We start from the raw sequence: 27,121 nt of genomic DNA, 5'->3' as shown, positions 1-27,121 counted from the left end.
CCTGTGGGGCTTGAGGGTATTGAGAAGCAATTACTGTTAGGCCTGAGAGACATAGATTGGAGCTTGGAGAACTAATGTGTCTCCTGTGAGAGCTGCCAGCAGCAGGTTGGTGGCAGTAGCTGCTGTCATCACCACCAACTGCTAGTGAGAGGTCCCAAAACTAAGACCATGTTCTCAGCAGGTGATGTGGATGGACTGTCTTTGCTGTATTCCTGTTCTAACCCAACTGTCTCTGGTCTGTTGCATTAGATTACCCCAGTTGATGGAAGTGGTCCGATCAAACTATGAAGCCATGATTGATCGTGCTCATGGAGGTCCCAATTTCATGATGCATTCAGGAATATCCCAAGCCTCTGAGTATGATGACCCACCAGGTCTGAGGGAGAAGGCAGAATATCTACTGAGGGAATGGGTGAACCTGTACCATTCAGCTGCAGCAGGCCGTGACAGTACCAAAGCTTTCTCTGCGTTTGTTGGACAGGTAGAGCTTTTGGAAAGAAAGGTGCTTTTTATTCAACATAAGTAGGGTGTGATGCCCTCCATTTTAAAGCAGTGTTGTAACTAGTGTTAGACATCCTTTTCACGTTTTTTCAGGTATATGATGGTTGCCTGTTAAAACTTTCTCTTACTTTGTTGGCAGTGAAGAGCTCTATAGAAAGCTGTACCCTTCAGCAAATAACATGCTGCTTCAACTACTGTAGCAAAAAGCTGTCAGTTCAGGCTCTGATTTTTAGTATAAATCTGGAGGGAAAAGAACTTTAGTTGAGGTAGTTACTGAGAATAGTTCTGACAAGGTCTGTTTAATGAAGCTTGGCTTTTGTTACTCGTTGTCAATAACAGTGAAAGCTCTGACAGCCTGCACAAGTAAATTGCCAGTAGGTAGAGATGCAGATGAATTGTTTCACACTACATGAAGAGTGGATGCTTTTTTTTTTTTTTTTTTTTTTTTCCTTTTTTAATTGGAACCACTACTGAGTGAGGAAAACATCAAACTTAATTAGCTGAAGTCTGAATTCAAACAGCCAGATTACCCTAACATTTCACTCCTGGATGCTTTAACAGATGTAATGAACAGCATGTGTCTGCCATTCAGGTGTGACTGAGAAAGGAAATGCACTGGGTAACTGAGCCTGGTTACTGACTCTTTATATAGTATTTGCAGTCATCTTGTTGAAACTGTATTCGTATCAGTTCCTTGACTGCAAGGATGCCCCCAGTTTGATCTGTCTGCGTGATGCTCTCTTTCAAATTCAGCACTAATACAGGAGGAATGCTACAGAGCTTGCAGCTGCCTCCCAAAAGCAGTTCAAGCTATCAAGTCCAAATAACACTGAATGCCTCACTGCAGTGGAAACTTGTGCCAGAAAAAGCTGGAGAGCCTCGATGGGGAAACTTTTTATTTATTTTTGTTTTGTAAGCTACTACTGAAGAGGTAGTGGTAGTTAGAAGCCTCTATTAAAGTTACCTTTCTTTATACTCCTCTTGTTTTGCACAGATGAATGGATAAGGGAAGCTCTTGTTGACAGATATTGCCAGAGGTGCTGTATGGACTTTCTGTACTCCTTATTTTAACTACAGACAATGATACAGAAGATTAGTTGCGGCTGTGCTTGTCAGCTGCTCCCAAGAACCATGTGGCCATGCTAACCTCTACTGTATCAGCTCTTTAATTGCTGGCCTGGCTCTGAACCCTGACAGGCATAGAGGGGTTAGCTTGCAGAGCTCATTCTCCTGAAACACTAACTGGCCACTGTTGTCTGTGTTCCCTAATGGAAGATCCCCGTTAGCTGTAAACTACAGCATGATTCACCTCGTCAGCGTGGTGATGGCAGTAAGCCTTCATCTTACTGTAGCTTCTCAAGAACAAGGATTTTTCTGAGCTGGAGAAGAATTGTTGCCAGCTTCTGTGTGGTTCTGATGCACAGATTTTCATCTAACTTGTGTGCTGGCTTGTAGCCACCTTTCTGTTTGTCTGACTTACAGTGCATAGCATCTTTGTTTTACCCTTTTGGAATGAGTTTATGGGTCTTGTGTTAAGCTGAAGCCTTTTTTAAAAAGGCTTTAGCCTTATTGATTCATACTTTGTGTGATCTCACTCTTGATTTTGTACCTTGAAGTATGCTCATACAGTATACTTTAGTATGGTGTTCTCATAATGCTGACTGCCCTTTGCACTACTTGACTGTGTCAAATTTGTTTGCTTACCTTGTAGGTACTTGATCAAATTTGAAGTAACTGAAATATATGAAATAAGTGTGTGTGTGTGTGTATATTTATATGTATATAACTTTTTTCCTTCCAGGCTACAGATGTGAGTGTGTTTTTTTTTTTCAAGGAGCATTTTTTAATTTGTGCATTAAAAAAGATTTTAATACTGGACTTAGAATGACCTTAATTTTGACTGCTTTCATTCAGAAGAGTTGCTTCCTTTCCAGTAATTCCTTAGGACAAGGAGGAGCATATTACTTAAAAGGCAGATACATGGCTTCTCCTTTTTAAAAGCTATTCCAGAAATACCAGAAGCTTTTTGAAAGTCAATGATGCTATTTATGTAGCTTCATGTTTATGCAGCAGGAATTATGAAGTAAAATTCTTTATCCAAAAGCAAGAGACTTCCTGCAGTGTAGCTTTAGATTCAATTTGATAGCTTTAATATTGTGGTAATATATAATTATATAAATATATAAAATGAGGTTTCATTTTTGATGTTTGTTAAAAACTAACAAAAAACAACAACAAAAAGCTGCCTTCCCAGAAAGCTCAGGCTTTGTTTGCCCACTATCGTCCTATGAGGAGAATTTACTGCCCTAATGTATCTTGCTTCTACAAAAGGTGCTACCAAGATGATTTGCAAACCAACTTTCTAAAGTAAGCAAAGACCGTTACTGAGTTGGTAGCTGAACTCTGCCCTTCCCAAGAACTTGTGTGCCTTGTGAGAGCTCCTAAAGGCCTGACAAATTTGCTCTTGCTTTCCTTTGTGCAAGGTCAAGTACTTGTAGCAGAGATGGTTTGTTACCCCTGTCTCTTTTGAGTGGTAAAAGTTAATTCTGCCAGGTAAAGTGGATGCTTTGTAAAGTGTTTGAAGTAAGCTGTAAAATGAGCTTTTCATATTTGTAGTTCTGAGGGTTTTTCCTTTCCCTGATAGATGCACCAGCAAGGAATCCTGAAGACAGATGACCTGATCACTCGATTTTTTCGTCTTTGCACTGAAATGTGTGTTGAAATTAGCTATCGTGCTCAGGCTGAGCAACAGCATAACCCTGCTGCCAACCCCACTATGATCCGAGCCAAGTGCTACCACAATCTGGATGCCTTTGTGCGACTTATTGCACTGCTGGTGAAGCACTCTGGGGAGGCAACCAACACAGTTACAAAGATCAACCTCCTGAACAAGGTTGGGACCTTTTCTGTACTCATTGTATTTAAAGTGCGTAATTGGGTGTATTTCTGTTTATATATGTGAAATGTAAACCTTAACGCAGGCTACAGCTAAAATACTGTGTAAGGACTTGAACAGATTGGTCATTGAACAGGAAGTGAGTAGAATGTCAGGTGACTTTCTTGCTTATAAAGATTTCATGTCAAACGCTAGAAACTAGTTCTCTAGTTTGTGCCTTGAAATGAAGAACAGCTGATATTTTAACCTGTGAGGAGGTGTGCTGAAGGCTAATTTCTGTGGTGTCTGCCTTGATTTTTGTAAGAGCCTATACCCTTAGGTAGCACCCAGCCATAAGCCTAAAAACTAAGACCCTCCAACGCTGCTCACTTGGTTGTGACTGTGGTCTGTAGGACAGGGAGAACAAAGTATAGTGGTTGGGGGGTTGCTGGTGTAGAATAGAATATTAGTTTATGCAACCAATTATTTTCCAGCTGGCAGAACTTCCAGTTCTTACTAGAAGCTGCTAATTTCTTTTTGGTGGCTAAAACATTACCTGTGGTCTGACTTGCAAAGTAATTCTTGCTGTTACCCTGAAAAGTGTATTGAAACGTGTTAATTTCTTCAGGTTCTTGGTATTGTGGTGGGAGTTCTTCTGCAGGACCATGATGTCCGGCAGAGTGAATTTCAACAGCTTCCTTACCATCGCATTTTCATCATGTTGCTGCTGGAATTAAATGCTCCTGAGCATGTGCTGGAGACTATCAACTTTCAGACACTCACAGCCTTCTGGTATGTATTTGAGGTTGACCCTGCCATGCTTATCCTTTCCTGAGAGGGTCAGGGATTTGCATCTAAAAGCTATCTGACTGTTTGTTCATGGTGGCTTAATCACGTTTGGAATAACTGTTTCTAATGTAGAGTGTCCACTTGCTTGTATTAAGGAAGATCACTGGTAAAACCAAGATGCTAAAATGCCTTGCTTCTCGGGCAGTGTATGTTTTCCTTCAGTATTATGAAAAGCAGTCCTATTGCTGTGCACTTTTAACTTGCTCTAACTTTTCTTTCAGTAACACATTTCACATCCTGAGGCCTACAAAAGCTCCAGGTTTTGTTTATGCCTGGCTGGAACTGATCTCCCATCGGATATTTATTGCAAGAATGCTGGCACATACACCACAGCAGAAGGTGTGGCTGCAGTTTATCTTTCCTAAATTAAACAGCTCACGCAGATGGGTGCTTATCTAGTGTGATGCTGTTTCACATCTCTTGAAGTGCACTAGTAGCATGGCTATTCTGTTTGTGTTGCCTTCCATATTCACCGTAACTTAACTGCATGGAGGAGAGTCTTTTTGTCAAATTGTTGAAGATGGGGTGACTGGAAATTAATAAACATGCCTTTGTCAAAGTTAGAGCTGTAGTCCAGACTGAATTAACGCCATCTCAGTATGGCATGCTTGATGTTCTGAAATCACCTATAGCATATGATGTGAAACTGAAGCCCTTGAAAATGAAGCTGTGCTGCAATCACTCCTAGAGCTAGCAGTAGAACTTGCTTTGGATACAGATTCAGATGAAGACCACTTTAGTGATGGCTTTGAACTTAAGACAACTGCTCTTCCTTACACATTGTTCACCTGCTGTTTTTCTTTTTGACAGGGTTGGCCTATGTATGCCCAGTTATTGATTGATCTTTTCAAGTACTTGGCTCCTTTTCTTAGAAATGTGGAACTCACCAAACCTATGCAAATTCTTTACAAGGTAAAACAAAAAACAAAAAACAAAAAAAAACAACAACAAAAAAAAAAGCACATGACTTCATATTTATTTCCAGCAGAACTTTTCTGAAAGTAGAGGTGAATTGAAGTGGCAAAACTTGTTCTGGTAGTGAAATGTGATTCACTGTTCTTTTATGGTGTATTTCTGTATGTTAGAATAAAATGCAAGTCTGTGGGACAGACATGGACTCTTAACAGGAAGAAATTGATCTAGTAAGGTAGTCTTAATCATGTGACAGGGAAGGATATCTTTGCAAGTTCTTTTACAGTTTCAACAGGAACAGTTAGGAGCATCTTTATTACAACCACTGCTTTTTCTTTTACAGGGCACCCTGCGAGTGTTGCTGGTCTTGTTGCATGATTTCCCAGAATTTCTTTGTGACTACCACTATGGGTTCTGTGATGTGATCCCCCCCAACTGTATTCAACTAAGGAACCTTATCCTGAGTGCCTTCCCACGGAACATGAGGCTTCCAGACCCTTTCACTCCCAATCTGAAGGTAGGACTTCTGCGAGACTGATGATAGGAGATTGACCATTCTGAAGCCAGCCTCTTACATACTGGGGAGAGACTTTGAGAAGTGTAAATATTACCAGACTAAATTCTTGACCATATACCAGTGTTGTAATTGTGAGATGACTGCTGCAGGGCCAACTTTCTCATGCTGCTTTAATATTGTCTGGTATCTCTTGATTGCATGAACTGTGAGGGGTGACAGAAGTGAAGTCAGTTAGCTCTTGTTGAGCCTGAAGAAGGCTGTTCTCGACTTGTGCAAATGTTTGTTCTTTGTAAAAACTGCCAAACTGTGGTGAGTTTAGATTTAGAGATGGTAACTGAACTCCCCCATGGCCTTCCTCCTTGATTTCCTTAGCCTCTACCCTCAGTTCTTTTGAGAAGTGCTCATCTATCACAGTTTGCATGTAAAGGAAGAGAACAGTTTATTCTGAAACCTGAGAAAGATCTAGTTATCTATTGCTAGTAGGAAAAAGCTGTCAACGGCAATAGCTGATGTAATATTGCTTACAGATTGACTTTTGCGCTTTGCTCCTTTTTTAAGATCACAGATTACTTACTGTTTAGTTGACTGGGTTTTCTCTTGACAGGTGGACATGCTGAGTGAGATTAATATTGCTCCACGGATACTTACCAATTTCACTGGAGTGATGCCACCTCAGTTCAAGAAAGACTTGGATTCCTATCTCAAAACCCGTTCTCCAGTCACTTTCTTGTCTGATTTACGCAGCAACCTACAGGTGAGTGGCTGGTTCCTGAGGATGCTGAATACAAATAATCTGAGACCAATTATCTTATCAGCCAAGTCACACTCCTTTCTTGTGGGAAGTGTGTTGGTGCATACTAAGTACATGTTCTAGATGGTAGAAAAGCCTCTGAAAATATACCTTTCTCTGAGTATTTCTTCTCCCAGGATCTAGCTGGGCACTAAGTCTCTGTGCTAAGTAGTTTCATCTAGCTGTAGGAGGAGCGTGAGGGAATGTTGACTTTGGTCAACATTGAAGTGTTCTGATTTAAAAGCAGCAGGTTTTACCTACAAGTTGCCTTAAGGGCTGACCCAGAGCTGCTGAATCTTGCAGTGAAAATACAAGGTTACCTAAATCTTTATGCCACTTCTGTGTATGTCTTCTTTCAGTGCACAACTTTGCAGACCTTAAGTAGAGAAGACTGTAGTCAGAGCTGATGGTATCAAGCTCACTTTTCTGTCCCCTACGACTGAGGGGGGATGAACTATCTGTGGCTTCCATCATGCAACTCTAGCACTGTTTACCTAGGATGTATCTGGAACTCAACATGCCTTACTGTATTTGACTGCATTTTTTCAGAATCTGATTAAATTTTATTTCCAAGTGAATTTATAGGTGCTATTTCTTGCAACCTATGTATCTACATGCTGATCCTCCAAGGCAGGGGTGGGGAGGAAGCTAAAGCTCAGTTCAGAATTATTGGTCAACTGCATGTATTTAGTATTCAGGATTGAAGTTGGATTTACTCAGGAAAATAATTTACAATTAGTCATTCACACAGGTAGTGTGTTTTTTCAACCAGCCTGTGGTACCACTGGTGAACTCAGATGCTTTGACCTGATTGCTTTCAGTGAGGAGTGCAGAAATTGTTAGGTCTTGCAATACTTTGCTAATACCTTTGGATATATACCCACAGCATTACAAAATGGCAAATGCCAAATTGAACTTGTGGACCAAGTGTTTTGCCTTCTGCATAATCAGGAAGAAATCTGAATGCTCTGTTCTACAAATCTGCACTTTAGATTGCTGAATGAATATAGAATATTAATGCTGCTTCTGTTTTTCCTGTTAGGTATCAAATGAACCTGGCAACCGCTACAACATCCAGCTGATCAATGCACTGGTGCTCTATGTAGGTACTCAAGCTATTGCACACATTCACAACAAAGGCAGTACCCCCTCCATGAGCACCATCACCCACTCAGCTCACATGGACATCTTCCAGAATTTGGCTGTAGATCTGGACACTGAAGGTGAGCTGGAAACACTTCTAGCATATGTAGTTTCTCATTTAATAGCAGATTGTCATTTTGAGCTATGAGAAGCACAGGAGGTAAGTTCTGTGTAGCTATTAGTGAAGCCATAGTAAGTAATGAGCTGGCTAGTATTCAGGTACCACTTCCTCCAAGCTCAAGAGCTGTGTATCCGAAGGAGAAGGAAGTCCAGCAAAGGGGGCCAGAGACCAGCACAGATGAACAAGGAGCTCCTGGCAAAACTCCAACAGAAGAGGAAAGTTCACAGAACGTGGAAGAGGGGCCAGGCTACTTGGGAGCATTATAAGAATGCTGCCAGAGTGTGGAGCGATGCGACGAGGAAGGCTAAGGGCCAGTTGGAATTGAGTCTGGCAAGGGATGTCAAGGACAACAAGAAGGGCTTCTTCAAGTACATGAGCAGCAAGAGGAAGACTGGGGAAAATGTGGGCCTGCTACTGAATGGGGCGGGGGCCCTGGTGGCGAAGGCTCCAGAGAAGGCAGAATTACGGAATGCCGCCTTTGCTTCTGTCCTCGCTGCTAAGGGCAGCCCTCAAGAATCCCAGAGCATCCAGACAAGGGAGGGAGCGTGGCGAAAGGAAGCCTTTCCTTTGGTTGCTGAGGGTAGGATTAGAGAACTTCTGGGCAAACCTGACATCCACAAATCCATGGGCCCTGATGGGATGCACCCACGGGTGCTGAGGGAGCTGGCAGATGTTGTTGCCAGGCCGCTCTCCATCATCTTTGAAAGATCATGGAGAACTGGAGAGGTGCCTGAGGACTGGAAGAAAGCCAATGTCACTGCAGTCTTCCAAAAGGGCAAGAAGGAGGACCCAGGCAACTAGAGGCCGGTCAGCCTCACCTCCATCCCTGGAAAGGGGATGGAACAGCTCATTGTGGATGTCATCTCCAAGCATATGAGCATATGGAAGAAGAGAGGGTGATCAGGAGTATTCAGCATGGATTCACCAAGGGGAAATCCTGGTTAAGCCATCTGATAGCCTTCTCTGATGGAGTGACTGGCTGGGTAGATGAGGGGAGAGCAGTGGATGTTGTGTCCCTTGACTTGAGCAAGGCTTTTGACACTGTCTCCCGTAACATGCTCCTAGATGAGCTCAGGAAGTGTGGGTTAGATGAGTGGACAGTGGCTTGAGAGCTGGCTGAAAGGCAGAGCTCAGAGGGTTGTGCTTAGTGGCGTGGAGTCTAGTTGGAGGCCTGTGCCTAGTGGCGTCCCCCAGGGGTCAGTGCTGGGTCCCATCCTGTTCAGCTTCTTCATCAAGGACCTGGATGAGGGGACAGAGTGCCTCCTCAGCAAGTTTGCTGATGATCCCAAGCTGGGAGCAGTGGCTGACACACCTGAAGGCTGTGCTGCCATCCAGAGAGACCTGGCCAGGCTGGAGAGCTGGGCAGAGAGGACCCTCCTGAGGCTGAGCAAGGGCAAGTGCAGAGTCCTGCACCTAGGGAGGAATTACACCATGCCCCAGTACAGGCTGGGGGCTGAGCTTGTGGAGAGCAGCTCTGCAGGGAAGGACCTGGGAATGCTGGTGGATGACAAGCTGACCATGAGCCAGAAATGTGCCCTTGTGGCCAAGAAGGCCAATGGTCTCCTGGGGTGCATTAGGAAGAGGGTTGCCAGCAGGTGGAGGGAGGTGATCCTGCCCCTCTCCTCAGCCCTGGTGAGGCCTCTTCTCGAGTACTGTGTTCGGTTCTGGGCTCCCCAGGACAAGAGACATGGAGCTACTGGAGAGAGTCCAGCGCAGGGCTACGAGGATGATCAGAGGGCTGGAGCATCTGCCGTCTGAGGAACGTCTGCGAGAGCTGGGCCTGTTTAGCCTCGGGGAGAGAAGACTGAGGGCAGATTTAATCAATGTGTATAAGTACGTGAAGGGAGGGTGTCAAGGGGATGGGGACAAACTCTTTTCAGTTGTCCCATGCAAAAGGAGTAGAGGCAACGGGCACAAATTGAACCACAGGAAGTTCCACCTGAATATGAGGAGGAATTTCCTCACTGTGAGAGTGATGGAGCACTGGACCAGGTTGCCCAGCGAGGTTGTGGAGTCTCCTTCTCTGGAGATACTCAAAGGCCGCCTGAATGCAACCCTGTCTGATGTGCTCTAGGTGACCCTGCTTGAGCAGGAGGATTGGACTAGATCATCTCCAGAGGTCCCTTCTGATATTACCCATTCTGCGATGCTGTGATTCTGTGACACGGGGAGGCAGGAGACGGCAGTTACGGGGCCGGCGCAGGGCAGGGAGCACTGGACCAGGTTGCCCAGCGAGGTTGTGGCGTCTCCTTCTCTGGAGATACTCAAAGCCTGCCTGAATGCAGCCCTGTCTAACATGCTCTAGGTGACCCTGCTTGAGCAGGAGGGTTGGACTAGATGATCTCCGGAGGTCCCTTCCAATCTTACCGATCCTGTGATGCTACATTAGAATATTAAACTGTGAATACAGGAGAAATATTAAATGTTCAAGGTATGCAAGGGAATGAGAACAGTTTAATGAAGAGAAATCAAATTCTTACTGCCCCATCAACTTGGTTTAATGCTGTCTCATACCTTCTGTTGGTTTTAGTTATGTTTTGTGTGGCTGTGTAGGACAGACTCACTAACCTTAATCTGAAGCAGTGCTTGTTGTTTCTTTATTTCTGTTTTGTGTGTTTAAGGGAAACTGTATGTACTGTACTATTCCTCTTCTGCAGGTCGGTACCTTTTCTTGAATGCAATTGCCAATCAGCTGCGATACCCCAACAGTCACACCCACTACTTCAGTTGCACCATGCTTTACCTGTTTGCAGAGGCCAACACAGAGGCTATCCAGGAGCAGATCACTAGGTGAGAGGGGGGAAGGCATTTAAGTTGTCTGCATTCAGCTTCTCTTTCTTCCCTGTGTAATTGAGATTTTAAGCTCTAACTGTTTTTACTTTGGACTTCAGGGTTCTCTTGGAACGACTGATTGTAAATAGGCCTCACCCCTGGGGTCTCCTTATTACTTTCATTGAGCTGATAAAAAATCCAGCGTTTAAGTTCTGGAACCATGAGTTTGTTCACTGTGCTCCAGAGATTGAGAAGTGAGTATAATTTTACTATTAAATCACTAAAACAAAACATCTGAAATGGGTTGAGTTACATCTTGAATCTTTGGAGCTTCGTAGTGGAAGCACCAGTTGCGGTGATAGTAAGAGGAAAATGCATAACATTAGGGGCGAAATGTAAAGTGATTACTTGAAGTCCAGGAGCTGGCTACTAATTTGTTTTGTCCATTTGGCTGTTTATATACTTTGCTTCTGTATAACTTGCTTTTCTGTTACCATTTTGTGAAAGTTAATGCTACTCTTGTGCAGAAGAGGGTAGCTTTGGAAAATCCCAGGCAGAGCTGCTGCCTTGTAACAGTGACTGCATAGCTTACTGGACTTTTGTTACCACTTATTCACAATAGCATCTGATATAATCAGATTTGTTCTTCAGGAAATGAAGCCATCTGTTTGTCCCAGCAAATCTGAAAATTTTGTGTGAAAGCGTTTGTTCCATAGTGAAATTTTAGGTTGCAGAGATCTTGGAGATGCAGAAATAATAGAGGAATTGGGCTGCCATCACTGACTCAGTACAGATGGTTCAGAGCAGGCCGCCTACGTAACGTGGACAGGTTCATTATGGTGGTAGTGCATGAAGATAGTACCTGGCTGTTTCCCCTTATTCTTATGGGAACTGAACTAAGGTCACTGTAATTCTGGTGATAAGGTATCCCCCCCCAAAAGAGATGAGACTAGCCCCTTTACCCAACACAGGACTCACTAATTCACATGTGTTTGGCAGTTTGTTTCATCCTGTGGTGGTGGGGATCACCTGATGGGCGGTACAGCTAACACACCTAATGCTGCTTTGCTTCTGTGTTCAGGTTGTTCCAGTCAGTTGCACAGTGCTGTATGGGGCAGAAGCAGGCCCAGCAAGTAATGGAAGGGACTGGTGCCAGTTAGATGAGCTGCATCTTGTATTGTAAGCGTGCCAGCCTGGAGGTCCCCATCCCATCGACTGACAGAAGAATCTGTAAGGCTCTTCCTGACCTTCCCAGCTCCCTGATTGGGTACCTGCAACGGATCTTGGGTGAAAGTCTGTGTGGGCACGTTCCAAAGTTTGAAACAAGTTTTTGACTTTTGGCCAAAATTCAGAAGATGCTGTGAATATAATTTTGAACTAGTGTAAATACAAGGAACAGAAACGTTTGTCTGGACTTTTGGGTTTGTGCAAACTGTGTAAAGACAGGTGGGTAGCTGGTGCCTGTCCAGCTTGTAATAAAGGGGCAGCTGCTGATGCCAAGCACTTGTCTGGGGCAGACCTCCTTGTCCTGACATTCCCAGACTCCCAAAGAATATTGAAAAGCCAGTTATAATATTATGTAACTTATTTTTTCTTTATGTGGATGGGGGACCTTTAAATCACTAAGTTGTTTTACAAACAAAAGTGGATGTGTTTGGAATATGGGAATACTATGGAGTAGGGAAGGGGTGAGGGAGGGATCAAGGTTCAGAGTTGCTTTTCCCCCTTCCCCCCCACATCAAATGCTGACAGACAGCAAGGGGAGTGGCAGTCGGAGAACGCCTCCTTTCTGTTGGAGAGGATACACCTCAGGCCCTTTGGGAGAGGGTCAGCTGTTTTTAGTGAAGAAACCAGAGACCAGGCCTATAGCTTTTTTTTTTTTTTTTCCTCCTTTCTTTTCTTGACACTTGTAAATTTTGGAGGGGGGACTAAACCTAGACCTTCCCCCTGATGGCCACACAGTATAAGTTTGTAAAAAAAAGACCAAAGGACCAATACAGCCCATTTTGTAAGGATTTTGAATGTTTTGTAAAGTATTGGTCCATGTGTTGTATTTTGTAGCCTTTCTAGTTCTTGGGCTTTAGTTCTCCCACTTCTTGTATGTATGCATACTGTAGTTACACATTAAAGTCATGACATGCAGCACGTGCCACTGTGCTTATTCTCTCCAGTTCCATCCTGCTTGGCCAGTTGATGTCTTTCAGTCTGTTCCACCCACCTAAAAGTTGCAGTTTTCCATTGTGTTTTAGGCACTGCTTGTTAGGAGGAGTAACAGAGCTGGTTTTGTGGCATAAGATGAGAAAGAAGAGAAAGAAACTTAGTTTGAATCACTGGAGGAAAGGATTCAATATAGCTTTTTGGGAGGGAAGTATCTTAGTTGCAGGTTCATAAGCAAGGTTTGTCTCTGAAAGTTGTGTTGGAGAGGAGGTGTTATTCTTCCAGCACACTACTTAAAAGCGGAGGGGTACAGAAAATAGGTGGTAGTCCAGCTTCATTGCTAATGACTTGCTACCTGCTATACTTCAGCACGAATCCTTCCAAGTCTGCAAGCTGGCTGTAGTGAGGCTAGGTGGCTTCAGCATTGCTAATACTCTGAATTGTTTTAACCTTTGCCTTACAACTGAACAGATGCTAAGAAAAAGAGCTTCACCATTTTCTTTTTCTAAAAAAGCTTCTAGTTTGTTAAATCTAGTTGACTGAAATCTAGTTGACTGCTACTGTATGGGGAGAGAGATCAGGATTCCCTTGCCTAGCTATAAGGGACTGCATCTGGCCATGCCTTTCATCCACAGAGTGTAAATGTGACAGCCAAATGTGCCAGCAGCCTGTGGCTCAAGGGGGATTTTTCATCTGTTTCTGGGCAGTGTTTTGTCAGTCCCCTCTGTCTAAAGGGGGAGTCTCTTGCCAGTTTCTACAATTCCCTGCACCTTGTTTTGGCAGGTCAGCAGTCGTGCTGAAGCTGAGCCTTTAAAGTATCGATTGTTTTTTGTTCTGGTGGTTACTCTTCCACCTTTATTGGATTAGGTTACAGGGACCTATTAGCAGTCAGTATTTCGTCTAGTCCAGATTCTGTGAGGATTTTTTTTTTTTAATCTAACCATAGGCAGAGCTTAGTGACTATAATGTCCTGTCTTAATGACTCCTAATACTGACTATATTAAAGCTCAAAGGCTTTTTTTGTTCTGTACTAACTGCTGTATGTAGCTGGTTCCTTCAAGCCTTAAGAACTGTTAGGGTGGTTATAGACAAAGGTGGAAGTAGGACTTGGCCAAGATCCTATTAACTTCATAGTGTAGGTTTGGTTGGTAGCACAGACTGTTAGGTTTTGTATGCTCTCTTAGCAGGTAAGGAACCTGCAACTGAGCCTGTTTCTGTCAGGGTAAATAGTGTTTCTGTCAGCTCCACAAGGATTACCAAGGAGTTCTTGCCACAGCTGAGGCCTCGAGCATAGTGCACCTCATGTTTAAGGAGTAAAGGTTAACCTTTCAATCTCCTGTATGGCTGAGTTTGAAAATCTCCTAGCCTTTAGAGGAAGAGAAGAGCCAAGATGACAGGTGGGACTCTAAACAGCCACTGCATGTTCTGCTGTAAGAATGAAGAAGGGAAAGGGGAGAGAAAAAATAATGGGCAATGGTGCAAACACTCTGGCCTCCAGCACTGCAATTAGGGCTGTAGCTGACCTCTTTAACACAAGTGAGTAGTCCTGGTTTTGCTTTTTTGCAATATTTCCAACTGTGCAGCAGCATCAGGAAAGATCTCTCTTTAGATGGGACTTTGCACCCTGTTGAAGCAGACAGCATTGGCAGAGTAAGAACTGTTGTTTTTATTAAACATAGCTTGGCCTGTAAACCTTTACAGTTTTGTCGTACAGGAATGGCTGAAGGGAATATATTAGCACAGCTAAACATGATGAGCAAAGCCCAATTTCAGGGAAGAACTGCATCAGCTGGAGGGTGTGTATCCAATGCTCAACCTACAGCAGTTGCAGAACTGTGACAGTGCTACTATATAGCATATATAAACAGTATGGGCCTGAGATATATACCATATGCATTTGACAGAGATAAAAGGAAACCTCTTGTTATGCTACATGAAAATCAGACGGATGTACTGGTATAGGTATACTCCTGTACTGCACACTGCTAATGGAGTACAGAGGAAGAGTGTAGTTTAGCAGGTGGATATGTCAGATGTGGTAACTATTACTTTACTGAGTAAACATGTACTTCTGCCCCTGTTCATCTGGACAAAGAACAGCTCTTGCCGTACCTCACTGATGCTAAGTGAGGGAACAGGCTTGTCATAATGTCAGCATGTGTCTGTCCTCAGCAAGCAAGTATTAGGAGATCTGAGTTTTAATAAATCCTCTAGAGGAGGATTCTGCTCCTTGTGCTGGTTGTGCTCCAGAGCACTCACTGTATGACAACCTCCCACTCCCCCCACCCTCAACACACACACATTCCTCTGCCATAAATAATTGCTTAAAGTTTTTCTTTATACAGAGGTAGATAAAAAGCCAGATGCAAGGTGAGGGACTAGTGGGCCCAAATTCAATCTTGCTTTTCTTGCTGTAGTAGAAGAAACTGCCAAGGGCTCTTTCTGAGCTCAGTTCCAGGCAGTTCCAGAGTCAGGTTTCTACTGTATCAGCTCTAGCAACTGATGCAAGATCCTTTTCTGTCCATAGCGCACATGCAAAGCTTGCTGCTCCCTTCGGCTCAGTCTCTCGTAAGCCTCCTTATTATTTAGCAAGTCTTGCTCTGCTTTCAAGTCTGACCTGTAGGACTCCAGAGTCAGCAGCACACTGTCATAAAGCAGCTTCTTGCAAGGGTTTTTAAGTCGAGAGAGAGCTTCGTTAGAAAGGATTGAGTTCTCCTCCTCCTCAGTGTCATCTTCCCAGCCATCTTGTTCCTTGTATTCCTGGAATTCTTCTTCTGACATGCACAGCACCTGTAATCACCCCAGCAAGGAGACAAGTAAGTCACTGGCTGTGTGAGTACATCAGGATTTCCTCCCTAAAGGAGTACTGTCTTAGGGCTGTATCGAACAAGTGAATTATTCCTCAGCTGCTGTAAATGTTGGATGATAAAACAGACTTGGATACCTAATTACAAGTAACTGATGGGTCAGAAGAATATTGAAATGGCAAACCTGGGTGTTGGGACCAGTCTTAAAGAACACATCAGCTGCTCTGTATAAAGGTGCAAAAACTCCAGAACAGCAGTAGCCATGAAGCTGTTCACAACCTGTAAGCACGTAGGTGTGTGGCTGGCTAGTTACAGGAAGGAAGACAGTAACGCAGCACCGGAAGCCTCAAGGGGCTGGACAACCCCATCCCCTATCACTTCTTGTGCAGGACTGTTGGTACCAAACTGCCTTCACATGCTTGTCTCCCTTCAATTAACAGTGTTGTAGTGTAGCTGTTCAAACCAGCATGCAGTTAAGTCTGGGTTCTTCCCATTCACGTAGCTCTTCCACTGATCCGTGATCCCTCAGCACTGCTTACCTTCAGGGTCATGGACAGCTCCTCCTCTGTAAGCACCTCATCCCAGCCAAGCACAAAGGCACCTTCCTCCCCAACCATTTCCAGCTGGCATAGGAAGTCCCACTGCTCTGAGACCAGCTGCTGCTCTGCTTCACTTTTGGCACCTGTTTTGAGGACAAACACATCTGCAAACCCAACCCACTGGAAGGACAGAAGAAAGGAGGCAGTAAATCTAGGCATAATCCCCAGCACCTTATGTGCTATGTGAGGATCTCATTTCTCCCTCACACTTGAGCCCTATTTCATTAAAGCCCTGTTTAATGGGGCGGGGGGGGGGAGGGGAGGGACCACTGACCCATCCTTCCCTGGAATGGCTACAGGTGACACTCACGCCGCAGTGCCGCTTTGCGCACTGTCACCATCTGGATGTCAGCCGTGTCATTGGTGTTGCCAGGGTATGGCTCTGCAAAGCCATACATGTGTAGGAGCTGCCAGTTGGCCATCTGTCCGTACGTGTTGAAGATCTCTTGTCCTTTGCTGATGGGTTGTGTTGTGACCATCCGTAAACATTTCTGCAAGCAAAAAGAGAGAGAAAAAGCTCTAAAAGCTTCTGCAATCCTACCAGGCTTGGGAGGGGGATGGTCTCAGCGGAGGCTGCCCGGCCTGCCAGTGATTCAGGCACATACCATTCCCTTGTTTGTGATCCTAGGGAAAAGCTAACCGGTGCTCCTCTATTCTTAAGAGGAGAAACAGGTCCCAAGCCTAATGCTGCAGCAAAAGCACCTTCAAAGAGGCTTAGATGACCTAAAGCTCTTTCTAGCTAAACCAAGCAAACAGCAGGGGAATATGTACAACAGCCTTATACTAATGAGACCCAGGCCAGGCTCGCTTGGCTTCACATGGGAGCATCTCCCTGTCTGAAGCCGGGACAGCACTAGCTTCTCCACAGCACCGGTCCCAAAGGCAAGCCCCGCCTTGCAAGGAGCGGGCGCCAGCCTGCGCTGCGGGCGCTGGCTCTGCACTCACCGGAGCATACTCCAGGTTGGCATTGTGGTTGGCTACGTGATTCAGGATGTCTGCTACTGGCACCATCATTGGAGGGTTGGGCCCCTTCTCGTCTTCATCGTCTTCCAGAGGCTCCTGAAAGCTAATACAAGGGAGTGGCAGATGAGCCAGTTTTATACCTTGCAGCAAGCATCAGCTTTTCCCTAAAAGGTTGCAGTACACCCAAGAACGTAAGTAAACCGGCTGTGATCATTTCTCAGTCTGTAATGCTACGACGTGTTCTTTATCAGCCCTGTATGAGATCCTGAGCCATTCTCCTTGTTCCCCCCATTCCCTTCTCACCTGTAGGCCATGACAAATGCCACCAGTTCCTTGTACAACTCCAGCGTGTGCAGCTTGGGGTCAAAGATGTCAGGGTGGGACTCTATGAAGGGCAGGATGATGGAGTTGTACTCCAGTTGGATGTTAACTAGGTCCTTGTCTACTGCTTCTGGGATGCCTGTGCCCTGCAAAAGCCTTTTTCTCTCCTCTTCAGGCCTGTTGCAAGAAAAAATAGCAAGGTTTCTATCTACTGCAGAGAAAAGAATTATAAATTTCTCCCTCCTCCAGAATCGAAGCCTTGGGGAGGCTCTACTGATTCCTGTTTTCCGAATACTTTCTGTAGCCAGCTACCACCCTGTGTAGTTAGTGCCTGGGAGGGTCCCTCATGTTCTTGATACTCACAGCACAGGGCTGGAGTAAAGCAGATAGCAAAGTCATCCAGTAAAGCCACATCCAACCCCCAAACCAGCCAGGGCTAAGTTAAGTTTTGCTTTTTGCTGGACAAAGCCTGGATTCAACTGCCCAATTCACCTACTCCACAGTGCCACTTAGATTTCATTTTACCAGAACATGGGGTGATCCAAGCTCCTGAAGTCCTGCCAGAGTGAGAAATAAGGCTGCCAGTAGGAGTTGCTGGTTGTATATTCATGTAGTAGGGCCAGAAGGAGAGGAACCCAACCAGACTGGCTCTGCAGTGACTCTCGGGCTAAGGAACCAAAGAGGACAGAGCAGGGTTGGATGTACTCTGATCTGTTTTTTGTTCCTTTTCCTAGAACATGGTCTTTTAAGTATCAAAGCTCAGCTAAGCACAAAGGAAAACAGCTTAAGTCTGGCGTAAGATCTCTCAAATCTCAGGTTTGGCCAGAGATCAAACCAAACCAGAAGCTGCCCTGCTCTGCAGCCATGGTGCTGAGTGGGTGGATGAGCTACTCCAGCCTCCGTCCCCACCAATGCCTCACTGCAGCCTCAACTGCGGCTTCGGGTGCTTGGAGCAGGAAAAAAACACTCTCTCTCCTGCGACACCTTGAGGAAAGCACAGCCACAGTGGTGGTTGTTACACTGGCGTAATCAGCTTTTCTAACGGTGCTCTTTGCCAGCATGGCTCAGGACTGCCTTGGGAAAGGATGGGGTGCTGAGCCCTAGGACCAGGGGAAGACATAAAGTTCTCCCAAGCCATCCCCTATCCCTCCTGTTCACCCGTTGCCCTGCAAATTCCTGTTCCCTCTACCTCCAGCAGTCAAGGCACTAGTTCTTCACCAAGACTTTACTTCCTGCTCCCAAGGTTCACTGATATCCTGCACAAAGCAGGAGCATTCCCTGGACTTTATCCTAAACCAGCTGTATTGCACTGAAGGGAAATGGAGCAAATGCAAGCATGGTGCTGAGAAAGACACCTGGCCTGCTGGTAACAGGCGGATAAAGCAGCTGGAGAAGCTCTAACTACATCCTACCCAGGCTGAGAGCTGAAGCCAGATTCTTCAGGTCTTCCCTTGCGCTCACCTTCCTGCAAGAGGGGCTGGATAGAGCTGGTGTACTGGGACAGCAGTGCAGCACGAGGGATGGTGAAGAGGACCTCTCCCACCTGGAGATCCGCGGTGGCCAACATGCCGTAGTCTGCCACGGTGCGCTCCCTGCTCACGCAGACCTTGGGGGAGAGGTGACCGGTCAGGAGCGCGGAGAGGGAGGCGCGGCTGCGGCCGGACTCTGCCTCGCTTGGCGGGGAGCGCGTGTGGCACGAACCCGGGCAGGGTTTGGATCTCCTTCCTCATCTCCTCTCTGGTGCTCCTCCCGCACGCACGCGCCGGTGCTCGGGGCCTCCCAGCCCGCCGGCTCCCTCAGCGGGCGCCGAAGCTGGGTGGCTCCCGCCCGCGCTGCCCCGCCGAGGCCCGCGCTGCCCCGCTCACCTTGGGGCTGAGCTCCAAGCCAACCTTCTCGCACCACGCCAGCAAGCCGCGGACGGGATCGACGCCGCCCGCCTCGGCGGGGCTGCTCTCAGCAGCCACCTGCACGCAGAAACACCGCGTCAGGCACCAGCGCTGCCCCCGGGGAAACGAGACGGGCGGGGCGGGACAGGCCGGGGGCGCCGCGCGGCCTCCAAGCCGCCCTCTCCGCGGCCTGGGCCGGCCGGGAAGCGCGAGCCGCCGCCTCGGCCTCGCGGGCTGCCCCGCAGGCGCCGCTTCGGCCTCCCCCGGCGCAAGGCGGCGGCGGCCGCGGGGCCCTCGCCGCCCCGGCCCCGGCCCCGGCCCCGGCCCCGGCCGCCCCCGGCGCCGCCGCCGCTCGCTACCTTGAGCCGCTTCGCCGCCGCCGCCATGGAGCGGCGCCCACGTGACCCGCGCGGCCCCGCCCCCGCGCGCGCCCTCCGACGGCGGCCGCGGGGGGCCAGTTCGCAGCGGGGCGGCGCTTTGGCTGCGCGTCGCGGGGCCGCGGGCCGCGGCGGGGGCGCGCGTGAACGCGGGGCCCGGCCGGGTGCTCGCTTATCCGCGCTGCCGACTGCAGGCAGTGACAAACAGGCCTCTGCAGGGTGAAAAACCGCGCGAATTTTATTTTCCCGCTGACAGAGCTGATCTCGGTGGGGGCTGCCGACAACTTCCAGAGCGCTTCGGGCGAGCGCAGTTTCCGTCCTCGACCCGCCCTGCTGGCTCCCGCCTCGGGGCCGGCGGCCGAATGTCTCTGCTGCAGTGGCCGGTTCCGCGTGCTCCTTCCCCCAGCTTCGGCCCTGCGGTTTCTCCCGCCCGTCCTCGCTCCCCCGATGCTGCTGGGGGCTCTGTGTTTAATCGAAGGAGCCTTTGCTCAGGCAATGCAGCCCCAGGACCTTCAGGATGGCCTGCCGCACGGCGCCGACGCTCGGGGAGAGCCGCTGGCCCATGTAGATGACCGCTCCCCTGGCATCGCTCAGGCGCCACAGCCTGCCGCGCGTGTCCCACCCTCGCTGCTGCTTTTCTTCCTGCCCGCTGTCATCGTCCTTCTCCGGAGGGGACGGCTCGGGCCGCGGCTCTGCGTGCGGCTGGGTGGCCCGGGGAGGGCAGGGCGGACGCAGAGCGGGGAGCCGAGCGCGGGTCTCCGCGCGGGGCCGTTCAGGGGCCGAGAGCGGTGCCCGGGGCGCGTGCGCTCCCAGCGCCTCCCCGGCCGAGCCCCACTGGCGCTGCAGCCGCTTCGCCCGGACGTGGAGCTCCAGGGCCTCGCGGGCCTCCTCCGGCAGGAACAGGGCCTCCGCGGTGTGGAAGTACTTGGGGGCCGCGGCGGAGCGCGGCGGCGGGGGGGCTGCGGGGGGCTCCGCGCTGCGGACGGACACCTCGCGGGATCGCTGCGCCGCGGCGGGGAAGCTTCCCAGGCGGATCTCCAGGCACTTCTTCGTCACGTGCATCTGCAGCCTCCTCCTGAAAGGCTCTTCCAGCCGCAGCCCGGACGCGGGGCGAGGATCGGCGCCCCCGAGCAGGCTGCCAGCCCCGTGAGCCGGGCACGCGCCCGGGACGGCGGGCGAGCCGGCCCGGGGGCTGTGTCCCCTCCGGAGGCTGCAGCCCGCCGAGGAGGGCGACGGCGGCCGGCTGGAGGCCCCGGGGCTCTGCCACGCCGCTGCCCGCAGCCGCCACTGCCGCCGCCGCGCGGCCTCGCTGCAGGGTCTGCAGCTGAGGTCGTAGCACAGGAAGGCGCCCGGGCCCTTGCAGCCGGACGCCCACTGCTCATCGCCTGCAATACAACACAGCGGGGGGCCGAGGCACCCTGAGCAGGGCCGCGGGTGCTGCCCCACGCGCAGCCCCACGGCCGCCTCCCGGCTGGGCACAGGACCTTGCTGGGCACGGGGCCGGAGGCAGCGCTCGGCGCTGCAGAGCAGAGCTGGGCTGGGGCCTGGTGTGGGAGAGGGAGCAGGAGCAGGGCAGCCCTCCCCTTCCCGGGGCCGGGAGCCAGGGAGCGCAGAGCAGAGCCCCGTGCCGGGAACTGCCCGGCCCCACGGACAACCCCTCCCACACCCTCCTGCCAGCCGGCCCCATGGCAGAGGATCAGGGACGCAGCAGGGGCCCTGGGGATCCAGGACAGCCCGCGACTGGGCAGGGCTTGGAGCCCCCAGCAGGGTCGCACAGGTCAGTGGGGCAGAGGCGGACGGGGCACCCCATAGCCCAGCACCCTGGGGCGAGGCTTGTCCCAGAGCAACCCCCCGGGGACAGCGGCTCTCCCCACGCGTCAGCCCAGCTCCCACGGGCCCCGTGGGGCCGTGAGCCCCGCAGGGCGGGCACGCCGTCCCCAGCGGGAGCCAGCGCCCGGGCAGCGCAGCCTCACCTGAGTCCTGGGCGCCCCAGCGCCTCCCCCGGCGCCGGCTCCAGGGAGAGACCTGCGGGCACGAGAGCATGGGGGGCACCGGGAGCGTGGCCTGGGCCGAGCCCGCGGCGCCCCGGCCCCCCACCCGCCGCGCTCCTGGGTCCCCACCAGCCCCGACCCCACTGCGGGCGGGAGAAGGGCTGCTCCCGGGGCCTCTCTCCTACCTGGCGGCGTTGGCCAGAGCCACCGCGCAGGACGGTCCAGAGCACCAGCAGCAGCAGGACGCCGGGGCAGAGGCCGAGCAGGCGGCCGCAGCCCTGGACTAAGGATACCCAGCCATGCTGAGCCAGCCCCATGGCGTGCAGCATGGCAGGGCCGAGGGCACGGGAGCAGGCGCAGCCCTTGGGAGCTGCTCCGGCCTCCCCACGCAAACCCTCGGTGACCACTGTCCCGGGCTGGGCCGGTGAGGTCACCGCTGCCGCGGTGCTGTGACATCTCTGAGCGCATCAGAAAGCCCCAGCAGCGGGGACGCCCGGGGCGGGGGGCGAGGGGAAGCGGGCGCCGGGCACCCGGCTGCCACGGGGACCGCGGGGAAGGGCCCAGAACCGCAGGGTGGTTGAGGGCGGCAGGGACCGCCGGAGATCAGCTAGCGCGACGCCCCTGCTCAGGCAGGGTCACCCAGCGCACGTCGCCCACGACCGAGGGCAGGCGGCTTCTGAGCGGCTCCAAGCCCAGAGACTCCACAGCTCTCGGGGCAACCTGCTCCACTGCTCCCTGCCCCTCCCCGCACGGCAGTTTTCCCTTCTGTTCAGGCAGAACTTCCCCGGTTTCAGTTTGTGCCCGTTGCCTCTCGTCCTGTCGCTGGGCCCCACTGAGAAGAGCCTGGCCCCACGCTCTTGACCCCTTCCCTTCAGGGGTCTATACACGTTGATAAGGTGCCCCCGCCGGCTGGGCCCCTCCAGGCCGAAGCAGCCCCAGCTCGCCGAGCCTCTCCTCGCAGCAGAGACGCTCCAGGTCCTTCGTTATCTCAGCAGCCCTTCGCTGCCCCTCTGCCAGTAGCTCCACGTCTGCCCCGCGCTGTGGAGCCCAGCCCTGGGCAGAGCACTCCCGGTGGGGCCTCCCCAGGGCTGCCTAGAGGGGGCAGAAGAAGCCCCCAACAGCGGGGACACCTGGGGGTGGGGGCGCAGGAGGATTCCGGCGACGGTCGCCCGGCTGCCCCAGGCAGCAGGGGCCACGAGAGAGGGCAGAGCCAGACGACCCGCAGCCACACTGCGCAGAGGGCAGTGGAGGCCGCATGCGGCGTTAGGCGGGCACGGAGGACCCAGAGGGCAGGGGCCGGAGATGTTGCCTTGGACCACGTGCCACGGGTCCCTGCCGGGCTCTGGCTTTGTGTTTGCGCTTTGCTCCCGAGGCCCCCGTGCTCTGTGCACATTGCAGGAGCTGCAAACATAACCCGGCCCGGGGCGATACAGCCGGCGTGCGGCTGCCGAGGGCGTCCTGCCCTGCGCCGGCCCCGTAACTGCCGTCTCCTGCCTCCCCGTGTCACAGAATCACAGCATCGCAGAATGGGTAATATCAGAAGGGACCTCTGGAGATGATCTAGTCCAATCCTCCTGCTCAAGCAGGGTCACCTAGAGCATCTTAGACAGGGTTGCATTCAGACAGGCTTTGAGTATCTCCAGAGAAGGAGACTCCACAGCCTCGCTGGGCAACCTGGTCCAGTGCTCCATCACTCTCACAGTGAGGAAATTCCTCCTCATATTCAGGTGGAACTTCCTGTGGTTCAATTTGTGCCCGTTGCCTCTACTCCTTTTGCATGGGACAACTGAAAAGAGTTTGTCCCCATCCCCTTGACACCCTCTCTTCACGTACTTATACACATTGATTAAATCTGCCCTCAGTCTTCTCTCCCCGAGGCTAAACAGGCCCAGCTCTCGCAGACGTTCCTCAGACGGCAGATGCTCCAGCCCTCTGATCATCCTCGTAGCCCTGCGCTGGACTCTCTCCAGTAGCTCCATGTCTCTTGTCCTGGGGAGCCCAGAACCGGACACAGTACTCGAGAAGAGGCCTCACCAGGGCTGAGGAGAGGGGCAGGATCACCTCCCTCTACCTGCTGGCAACCCTCTTCCTAATGCACCCCAGGAGACCATTGGTCATCTTGGTCACAGAGGCACACTGCTGGCTCATGGTCAGCTTGTCATCCACCAGCACTCCCAGGTCCTTCCCTGCAGAGCTGCTCTCCACAAGCTCAGCCCCCAGCCTGTACTGGGGCATGGTGTAATTCCTCCCTAGGTGCAGGACTCTGCACTTGCCCTTGCTCAACCTCAGGAGGGTCCTCTCTGCCCAGCTCTCCAGCCTGGCCAGGTCTCTCTGGATGGCAGCACAGCCCTCAGGTGTGTCAGCCACTGCTCCCAGCTTGGGATCATCAGCAAACTTGCTGAGGAGGCGCTCTGTCCCCTCATCCAGGTCCTTGATGAAGAAGCTGAACAGGATGGGACCCAGCACTGACCCCTGGGGGACACCACTAGGCACAGGCCTCCACCTAGACTCCACGCCACTAAGCACAACCCTCTGAGCTCTGCCTTTCAGCCAGCTCTCAAGCCACTGTCCACTCATCTAACCCACACTTCCTGAGCTCATCTAGGAGCATGTTACGGGAGACAGTGTGGAAAGCCTTGCTCATGTCAAGGGACACAATGTCCACTGCCCTCCCCTCATCTACCCAGCCAGTCACTCCATCAGAGAAGGCTATCAGATGGCTTAACCAGGATTTCCCCTTGGTGAATCCATGCTGAATACTCCTGATCACCCTCTCTTCTTCCATATGCTCATATGCTTGGAGATGACATCCACAATGAGCTGTTCCATCCCCTTTCCAGGGATGGAGGTGAGGCTGACCGGCCTCTAGTTGCCTGGGTCCTCCTTCTTGCCCTTTTGGAAGGCTGCAGTGACATTGGCTTTCTTCTAGTCCTCAGGCACCTCTCCAGTTCTCCATGATCTTTCAAAGATGATGGAGAGCGGCCTGGCAACAACATCTGCCAGCTCCCTCAGCACCCGTGGGTGCATCCCATCAGGGCCCATGGATTTGTGGACGTCAGGTTTGCCCAGAAGTTCTCTAATCCTACCCTCAGCAACCAAAGGAAAGGCTTCCTTTCGCCACGCTCCCTCCCTTGTCTGGATGCTCTGGGATTCTTGAGGGCTGCCCTTAGCAGCGAAGACGGAAGCAAAGGCGGCATTCCGTAATTCTGCCTTCTCTGGAGCCTTCGCCACCAGGGCCCCCGCCCCATTCAGTAGCAGGCCCACATTTTCCCCAGTCTTCCTCTTGCTACTCATGTACTTGAAGAAGCCCTTCTTGTTGTCCTTGACATCCCTTGCCAGACTCAATTCCAACTGGCCCTTAGCCTTCCTCGTCGCATCGCTCCACACTCTGGCAGCATTCTTATAATGCTCCCAAGTAGCCTGGCCCCTCTTCCACGTTCTGTGAACTTTCCTCTTCTGTTGGAGTTTTGCCAGGAGCTCCTTGTTCATCTGTGCTGGTCTCTGGCCCCCTTTGCTGGACTTCCTTCTCCTTCGGATACACAGCTCTTGAGCTTGGAGGAAGTGATGCTTGAATGAATACTAGCCAGCTCCTCTGCACCCCCTTTCCTTCTGGGGCCTTAACCCATGAGATTCCTCCAAATAGGTCTCTGAAGAGGCCAAAGTCCGCTCTCCTGAGGTCCAGGGTTCTACTTCCTGCCTTGCTTTCTCCACACAGGATCCTGAACTCCACCATCTCGTGGTCACTGCAGCCAAGGCTGCCCTCAGCCTTCCCATCTCTGACCAGTTCTTTGTTGGTTCGGACAAGGTCCAGCAGGACACCCTTCCTCACAGGCTCCTCCACCACCTGCGTCAATAAGTTACCATCAATGCACTGCAGGAGCCTCCCGGGCTGTTTGTGCCTAGCTGTGTTGTCCTTCCAGCAGATACCAGAGTGAAAAGGGACATGGCAGTGGTGGGATTCGAACCCACGCCTCTGAAGAGACTGGAGCCTTAATCCAGCGCCTTAGACCGCTCGGCCACACTACCTTGGTGTCTTGTGTTCCAGCACTCATCCGTGGAGCAGCTGGCTGCCATGCTGCCCAGCGTGGTGCAGCATTTTGGGAGAGTGCTGCCGCCTCTGCCGACTGCCTGGGTCCTGGGTGCCAGCCGAGGCTGCGGGCCAGGGAGCTGGGGGGCCGGAGGCGAGAGCATGTGGGTGGGGGGGTGGATCGTACCCATAAGCTAGTATCTTGCCTGCCTTTTGGGCTCCACTGCAGGACTCGCAGTGGGCAGAAGGGTGCCCGAGCCTGCCGGGCCCCCTGCACTTGCCTCTCCGCCTTCCAGGTTCAAGGACGTGATCAGCATCAGCATTGGGGCAGGAGCCTAAATGCTGGCCAAGTTTGCAGTGAGTCCGGTGTGAGGACGGGGCGGGAATTGTCCGTTGCCTGCAGCCACTCGCGGACGCAGCGGGAGCTGACGTCCACTGGCACGCTGTGCTGCTGGGAAGGCACCCGGAGCGCCGGGGCGGCGGTGCCGTGGCCGTGCTGTGCCCTGCAACTGGGCCATGCGCGCTGCCGCTGCCAGCACAGCGCTGCGGCGCTGCCGAAAGCCCCGGGGCTCAGGGGGTGCCAGAGCACCGCAAAGCCGGGGCCCCTCCAGCTCTGTTAGTGCGGCTGCTGGTGGACAGTGCTGCGGCGGGGGGGGGGGGACTGCACTGGCGCGTCCCCCCGTCCCACCACACATCACGGCCCTGGTTTGGTGCAGCTCATCTTCCCCGACCTGGCGGAAGGGCTGGTCCTCATGAACATCGACCCCAACGGCAAAGGCTGGATGCTCTCCTTGAAAGCCGGCTGCCCATGGTAGGAGCAACCCCCCCCCAGGGACAGCGCCTCTCCCCACGCGTGAACCCAGCTCCTGTGGGGCCCCTCTCTGGCCACTCTCCCTTGCTGCTGTCCCTGTCCCCATGCGGGTGCCCCAGGGGACACGGTCCCTGCGCACGCACACCTCCTCGCCCACGCAGCACCTCTTCCCAAAAGTGCGTCTCCAGCCGGGGACCCAACCACGGGCCCTTGCACAGGTCACCTCCACTTCCATCTGCTTTTCTCCAAAACCGCCCCTCCGAACGCCGCTCCTCACGCAGCCCCTTCTCGCTGCCCTCCTGCGTCTGCTCCCACCTCCCCGCTTGTGGTGCCTTCGGCGTGTCCCCCCATGTCGCCTGTGGGCTGTGGGGTCTCCTGCCCTATGCAGCTGCAGCACCGCCCTGGTGACGTTTCTGCCGCTGGCCTGGGCACGGGCTGCCGAGCGGAGGGGCTGCGCTTGGTGCTGGTGGCGGGGTGCTCGGCAGGGCTGTGCTGAGCTGCTGCCCCTGGGGCACCGCTGGTTTGCTGCCACCGCAGGAAACGTGTCTCCAGGAGGAGCTGGTCCCTACCTGGGCGATCCTTGGGCTGTGCACTGCGTGCTGGTGTCGAGGTGCCCCCGGGGCAAGGCCGTGAGAGCTGCCATTGCAGCTCTTGGGGAGGGCAGAGCACCGCCACTCTGCCGCGGGGGGCCTGGGCCGGCCG

The 27,121-nt window shown here is 51.8% G+C and overlaps 2 protein-coding genes and 1 non-coding gene across 7 annotated transcripts in view; 1 reads left to right on the top strand and 2 right to left on the bottom strand.

Annotated features, from left to right (window-relative positions):
- Positions 1-12,622, top strand: part of CNOT1 (CCR4-NOT transcription complex subunit 1) — a 63,275-nt gene extending 50,653 nt beyond the window's left edge. For 4 of the 5 annotated variants that reach the window (XM_062586127.1, XM_062586125.1, XM_062586126.1 and 1 more), the window contains exons 39-49: positions 250-481; positions 3,146-3,394; positions 4,005-4,168; positions 4,447-4,564; positions 5,036-5,137; positions 5,481-5,654; positions 6,259-6,408; positions 7,487-7,667; positions 10,366-10,498; positions 10,600-10,734; positions 11,562-12,622. In XM_062586127.1, the coding sequence (XP_062442111.1) occupies positions 250-481; positions 3,146-3,394; positions 4,005-4,168; positions 4,447-4,564; positions 5,036-5,137; positions 5,481-5,654; positions 6,259-6,408; positions 7,487-7,667; positions 10,366-10,498; positions 10,600-10,734; positions 11,562-11,640 (1,717 nt within the window). In that variant the 3' untranslated portion in view covers positions 11,641-12,622. Of the gene's footprint in view, positions 1-249; positions 482-3,145; positions 3,395-4,004; positions 4,169-4,446; positions 4,565-5,035; positions 5,138-5,480; positions 5,655-6,258; positions 6,409-7,486; positions 7,668-10,365; positions 10,499-10,599; positions 10,735-11,561 lie in introns of those variants that run through there. The other variant, XR_009959759.1, reaches the window with a different exon arrangement.
- A 1,619-nt stretch (positions 12,623-14,241) lies between these two features.
- Positions 14,242-19,622, bottom strand: SETD6 (SET domain containing 6, protein lysine methyltransferase). The gene is made up of 9 exons (XM_062586348.1): positions 19,573-19,622; positions 19,193-19,291; positions 18,789-18,933; positions 17,853-17,994; positions 17,310-17,504; positions 16,989-17,109; positions 16,354-16,534; positions 15,984-16,126; positions 14,242-15,427 (listed from the first exon to the last, which is right to left on the bottom strand). Exons 1-9 carry the CDS (start codon positions 19,597-19,599, stop codon positions 15,116-15,118), a joined length of 1,365 nt encoding a protein of 454 aa, XP_062442332.1. The 5' UTR covers positions 19,600-19,622; the 3' UTR covers positions 14,242-15,115.
- Positions 19,623-25,525: 5,903 nt separating this feature from the next.
- On the bottom strand, positions 25,526-25,607 carry TRNAL-AAG (transfer RNA leucine (anticodon AAG)). Its single transcript has one exon. It is a non-coding gene; the product is annotated as a tRNA-Leu (tRNA).
- Positions 25,608-27,121: the final 1,514 nt, after the last annotated feature.

Source organism: Rhea pennata, chromosome 13 (genome assembly GCF_028389875.1).
Source record: "Rhea pennata isolate bPtePen1 chromosome 13, bPtePen1.pri, whole genome shotgun sequence".
NCBI lineage: Eukaryota > Metazoa > Chordata > Aves > Rheiformes > Rheidae > Rhea > Rhea pennata.
The sequence above is the reverse complement of the archived record's forward strand: the minus strand, read 5'-3'. Positions and strand labels throughout refer to the sequence as shown.

Bases quoted from the DNA above. Each gene is read 5' to 3' on its own strand.
- SETD6 (XM_062586348.1), bottom strand. From the start codon at position 19,599: ATGGCGGCGGCGGCGAAGCGGCTCAAG. The intron at 17,110-17,309 runs GTGAGAAGGGAA...CCCTTGTATTAG, and splicing joins GCATTTGTCATGGCCTACAG to CTTTCAGGAGCCTCTGGAAG. The intron at 15,428-15,983 runs GTAAGCAGTGCT...GGGTGATTACAG, and splicing joins AGCTGTCCATGACCCTGAAG to GTGCTGTGCATGTCAGAAGA.